Source organism: Macrobrachium nipponense, chromosome 6 (assembly GCF_015104395.2).
Source record: "Macrobrachium nipponense isolate FS-2020 chromosome 6, ASM1510439v2, whole genome shotgun sequence".
Classification (NCBI taxonomy): Eukaryota; Metazoa; Arthropoda; class Malacostraca; order Decapoda; family Palaemonidae; genus Macrobrachium; species Macrobrachium nipponense.
The window spans coordinates 134252005-134257759 of record NC_061108.1 but is presented as its reverse complement, the minus strand read 5'-3'; the positions used below and the strand labels follow the sequence as shown (position 1 = coordinate 134257759).

Sequence of the window (5755 nt, the reverse complement as noted above, 5' to 3'; positions counted from 1 at the left end):
CAGTTTTCTGGGAGCCAAAATCCTGAAAGGGATATTTTTATATTAGATGTTTTAAATATCATGCGTTAGCAGTTTTCAAGTGGTTATAACATATACTTCCAAAAGGTAGAGTTTATGATTGATCTAACTGATTAAACTAAAGAAGTTATTAAGTTATTTATTTAACTTAATTCTATAGGAATCTGTCCCCATTACAGAAATAAACCATCCTGTTTGTTTTTCCATCCCGCCGATATGGGTAGGACAATTCACTTGAGATTTTCATAAACATTTTTTTTAGTCATTTCGTAGACTAAGTCCTTCTCAAACTTATGATCTGGAATTGATATGGGATTAACGAATTTATTTCGTTCTAAGCAGATCTACCACTAAATACTCCACTGCGACACCAAGACCTTTTATAAAGCCTCTCTCTTGCTGCAGAGGTCAGAGAACAGATAAGTGAAGTGAAGGAGACAGCAGAAAATTGTTTTGCTGTATCCTAAAAGTAACTTCCGACGAAATTATCTTTTCAGGGGGGACCAGGGGTGTGGGGGGTTGATGTGATATGATAAGGCCTTTTAGGAGAGGGTCGGTTAAGGGGGAGGGATGAGGGAGGAAGGGTTGAGGGTTAGGGGGGGGGGGGTTGTAGAGGGGAAGGGAGCGAACTCAGAGATTCAGAAATCTCGTCTGAGGAGGACCTGGTTTTTGTCGGGGTACAGGATTTCGACAGTATCCCTAAGGGAGATATAGGCTGTATCCGGGAGACCAGGGGAGCCTTCTTCGTCTATCCGTTTGGACCCCACCCCCAAAATCCCCTCTCTTTCTTTTTTTTTCCCTCCTATCTGGAGGATTAGAGATAGCGAAGCTGATCCTTTAGGCTCTTGATGATAAAGAGAAAAGAGCGGAGCAGGTGACGTTAACCAGAGGATATTCCAACCTTGTTTATCGTTGCGTGGAATGAGCAGGAATTATGGAATGTTGGAATGTTTTAATTTAGCTTAAATGTATTTTTTTGTGTTTATAGGTTCTATTAGGTTTTCATTTATGTTTTACATTCGTTATTTAATACCCAGACATCGCTTAATGAAAATGACCTTATAATGGTGGCATGCTCTTTTTTCCCTGATTACGTGAAGCATCAGGCGAATTCGTAAATGTAACTTATACCATTAATGGTACATGATTTCCTAGTAATGTTATTCGCGAAACATTACTCAGCGAATTCTCCATTTTATTTATTTATTTATTTATTTTTGCGTCTTCTCAAATGAATTGAACTAAAATTTGGTTGTCTGTATAATTTGTTGTAATGACCGTCGTTTTTCGTCATCTCTCTCTCTCTCTCTCTCTCTCTCTCTCTCTCTCTCTCTCTCTCTCTCTCTCTTTCATTTACAGGTATTGCTACTTCCCAGATTTACGCCGTTCAGTTACTGTTACCATTTTCTGCTAAGTCTTGGAATGTTCCACGTCCTTCTGTTTTCCTTGAATCATGTCAGATTTTTTACTTAATTAAATTTTTTTTCCATTTACAAGGACGGTCTTTCGCCTTTTATTTTATTTATTATTTTTTTTGTGGGTCAAGATCTACCCTATATGATTTTCATTGTACTTTGTCTAATATTCTTTTGCGTCCGCCTTAGGAAAGAGCGTTTAGATTGTATGTCTTCATAGCCTCAACTTATAAAAATATAGCCTTTACTTATAAAAAATATCCTCTCTAGACTGCAGTAGTTTGTACTGCAGATTAAGTATTTTGTTATTTTGTATTTTTTGTATTTATTTATTTATTTTGTATTTATTTATTTGTTTTTTTATTTTGTATTTGTTTATTAATTTTTTATTTTTTTTAGTTTTTTGTTTTAGATTTTTGTTTATTTTGTTTTTTTTTCGTTTTTTTCAGTTGCTTGTTTATTCTTGTTTTGTTTTGTTTGTTTGTTTGTTTATATATAAACCTCCTCCTGGATAAAAATCGTAATAAGATAGTCCCTATCCTGTTGACCTTTACACATAGAAAAATTTCTCCTCTCTAACCTACAGTAGCCTGCCCTGCACAATAAAGCATTTCTCTTCATATATTAGAAAACCTCTTTATGCAACCCAGCGATGACTCGAATATCCTCTTGGGTTGACTCGTTAACCTCATTGAGGCCAACCACAGAGGTACTTGAATTACGGTTGATTGATTCCACGACAGATCCTGGAATCATCCTGATGGTTTGGGTGAATCCATTTTAGGAATCTCGTGATGTCAGATAAAGAGGTTATTGCTCGAGTGTGACTTTATGCTTTAATATATATATAATATATATATATATATATATATATATATATAATATATATATATATATCATATATATATATATATATATATATATATATACATAATATATATATATCTATATATATATATATCATATATATATATAGTATATATATATATATATATATATATATACATATATATATATATATATATATATATATATATATATATATATATATATATATATAGGTCAAGTGCTCTCTCTCTCACTCTCTCTCTTTTCTCTCTCTCTCGCTCTCTCTCTCTCTCTCTCTCTCTCTCTAAGGAGGTGGTTGATTTCAGATTTTTTTTTTATTTGAATGGTTCGTTTCTTTCAGCTTTCGGCCAAAACGGTTTTTACCCTTTCGTATATTGTAAAGTTCATTTAGACGGGTTGATTGTGGACATAATTTGACCTAATCTTATTATGTAGCTCATAATGATTTAATTTAGTGAAAGTCTTATGATTTGTACATCGCTTTCTCCGTCGAAAACAAACAGTTTGTTATTATCTATATGTGTCGAAATCCCAAATTATATATAAAAAAAGTAAAAAAATGCGCCGAAGTTTCTTCGGTGTAATCGAGTTTTCTGTACAACGTATTATGTTGTGTGAGCCGCGGTCCATGGAACTTTCATCCACAGCCCGATGGAGGCCTGTCCTATAACGTTGCAGATGCACGATAATGGCTAACTTCAACCTTAAATAAATAAAAACTACTGAGGCTAGAAGGCTGCAATTTTGGTATGTTTGATGACTGGAGGGTGCATGATCAATATCCAGTTTGCAAACCCTCTAGCCTCAGTAGTTTTAAGATGTGATAGCGAACAGGAAAAGTGCGGACGGACAGACAAAGCCATCTCAATAGTTTTCATTTACAGAAAACTTGAAATTGTGGCGTTTATCAGCATACTATAGTAGATTCACATCAACCGTGCATCTGATGTCTAAGCCAGTCCCTTACGACGCACCTGATTGGCTGTTGATAAGCCAATCACAAGGCTAGAAAACTCTCAGTCTCTCTCTCGAGTTCACAAAGCAGGATATATGTTCCACCTCTCCTGAGGGATACGTCTTTCAAAAGTATTCCTCGGGAAAGGTGGAACACACATCCTGCCTATGTGAACTCTCTTGAGAGACTGAGTTTCCAGCCCTGTGATTGGCTTATCAACAGCAAATCAGGAGCGTCGTATGAGATAGGCCTAGATATTAGATGCACAGTTGATGTGAATCTACTATATGTAATACGCATACTTGTCGAAATTCCAAATTATTATGTATAAAACATGGCGTTTGTAGAATGTACCAAAATTTGAAAAACGAAAGGAAAATATCGCTTAAAAATATCAGTAACTTCAACTGCCTTATTATTGCACTTGACCTGCATTGCCATAACGAATGCGCTGCTAAACGATGATGCTCATATCCCTGAAAATGATAATATCCTGCAGGATGTTATAACCCTCAGGATACGCCTTGGCTGCCCGGATTCCTGACATTTTAATTTTTGACGTTTTTATGTAATGCTTCTGGGAGGTAATTTTATTTGCGTTGTCTGAGACAGATATTTTTTATTTCTACAGGAATTTCTAATTGTTTGGTGTTTGTTTGTCCTTAAAACATGTTTTATAGAATATTTTTTTATCTAATTGCTTTTTTTTTTAGTATATAGAGAAATGAACGATGAATACAGTTTTGGATTGATGACAGAGAATTCTACCTGGATATCTGTACTTTTTATGTTGAATTTTTTTATTTATTTATTTATTATTATTATTATTATTTTTGTTTCTTTATCTCTTAAAAATCTGCTGGAATGACCTTTTCTGATATTCATGAGCTTATCGTTAACAGAATCTTTTTTTTTTTAGATAAGATTTTTCCTCTATATTGAATATTCTCTCTCTCTCTCTCTCTCTCTCTCTCTCTCTCTCTCTCTCTCTCTCTCTCTCTCTCTCTCTCTCTCTCCTCAGGCAGCCGGGATTATCCCCACAGATTTTCCAGTGACGAATTTTCTTTTCTTCAAATTGGTCTCTTTGCTCTGTTAATACTCAGTTGATTAGGCAAGGAATTGGGTGCTCGTTTCAAGTGTCTGTTTTGCAACAAATCTTCGAGGCGCAGCGTGTGGAAGATTTCCTGAGGCACTGCTGATGAGCCCTCTATGGTGGAGGTTATCTTCCTCCGAGCACGTGCTGGCATAAGGGCAGCTTAGTAAAAATGCAACAACTCCCGTTATCATAGATTATCTTTGCGTTGTTGGCACTGTTATCTCGTATTTATTTTCGATTTGCTATATCAGGTTCTCTAATGTATAGTGTCATTCGGTTATGTCTGTCTATATTTTCCGTGATATTTTTTAGAAAATTTTTGTTTGTAGTGGTATGAAGTACTATTACAGATTTATATAGGAATTTCTGTATAGTGATTGAAGTACTATTTACAGATTTATGTAGGAATTTCTGTGGAGTGATATGAAGTACTATTTACAGATGTATGTAGGAATTTCTGTTCGTAGTAATATGAAATACTATATACAGAGTTATGTAGGAAGTTCTTTTTGTAGTGATATGAAGTACTATTTACAGATTTATGTAGGAATTTTCGTATAGTGATATGAAGTACTAATACAGATTTTATGTAGGAATATCTGTTTGTGATGATGTGAAGTACTATTTATAGATTTTTGTAGGAATTTCAGTTTGTAGTGATATGAAATACTATTTATGTATTTATTTAGGAATTTCTGTATAGTGATATGAAGTACTATTTACAGATTTATAGGTTCAAAACGCCTAATTTAGAGGTAAGAAATACCTTGTCATTTCTCTTCTTTGATTCACACCACAAAACGATTCCAGTATCAAATTTCTGGATCCTTTACTATCGAGATATTTTACGTATCTGTCTCGTAGTTATTTCATAGAATCCATTACCTCCTCCATCCTCAGCAATCCTGACTCAGCGCTACTACTACTACTACTACTACTACTACTACTACTATTACTACTACTACTACTACTACAGCTGGTGTCTTTCTGCATTTGCAATTTATTTTGGCACTGTGTTACCGCGTTACCCATTGGGGTCGCCGGGGCAGGCAAGCTTAAGCTTCTGGTCCTGGTCCAAATCCTTGATAAATGGTGAGAGAAGGCAGCTGGAGAGAGGGGCATCTGGCCGGAAAAACCATGTGAGTCTCTGTGTTTGGTCCTGTGTCATACGTGTACAGGAACGACCGTCGTCTGGGAATCCCACGATAGGCTGCGTGAAGCTGGTTTTGTTTAACTGGTTGCGAAAAACGTCTTTGTTGTTTTATGATGTAGTATGTATACAGCATGTATACTTATACATTATTATTATTATTATTATTATTATTATTATTATTATTCAGTTGTTGAACCCTATTCTCATGGAAAAAGCCCACAAAAGCTTCTAAAGAATATTATTATTATTATTATTATTATTATTCAGTT

At 34.9% G+C, this 5755-nt stretch overlaps 1 protein-coding gene across 1 annotated transcript in view; it reads right to left on the bottom strand.

Annotated features, from left to right (window-relative positions):
* Positions 1 to 5455, bottom strand: part of LOC135216653 (histone H3.v1-like) — a 50254-nt gene extending 44799 nt beyond the window's left edge. The window contains exon 1 of the mRNA XM_064252038.1: positions 5219 to 5455. Coding sequence (XP_064108108.1) covers positions 5219 to 5455 — 237 coding nt within the window. The remainder of the gene's footprint in view (positions 1 to 5218) is intronic.
* Positions 5456 to 5755: the final 300 nt, after the last annotated feature.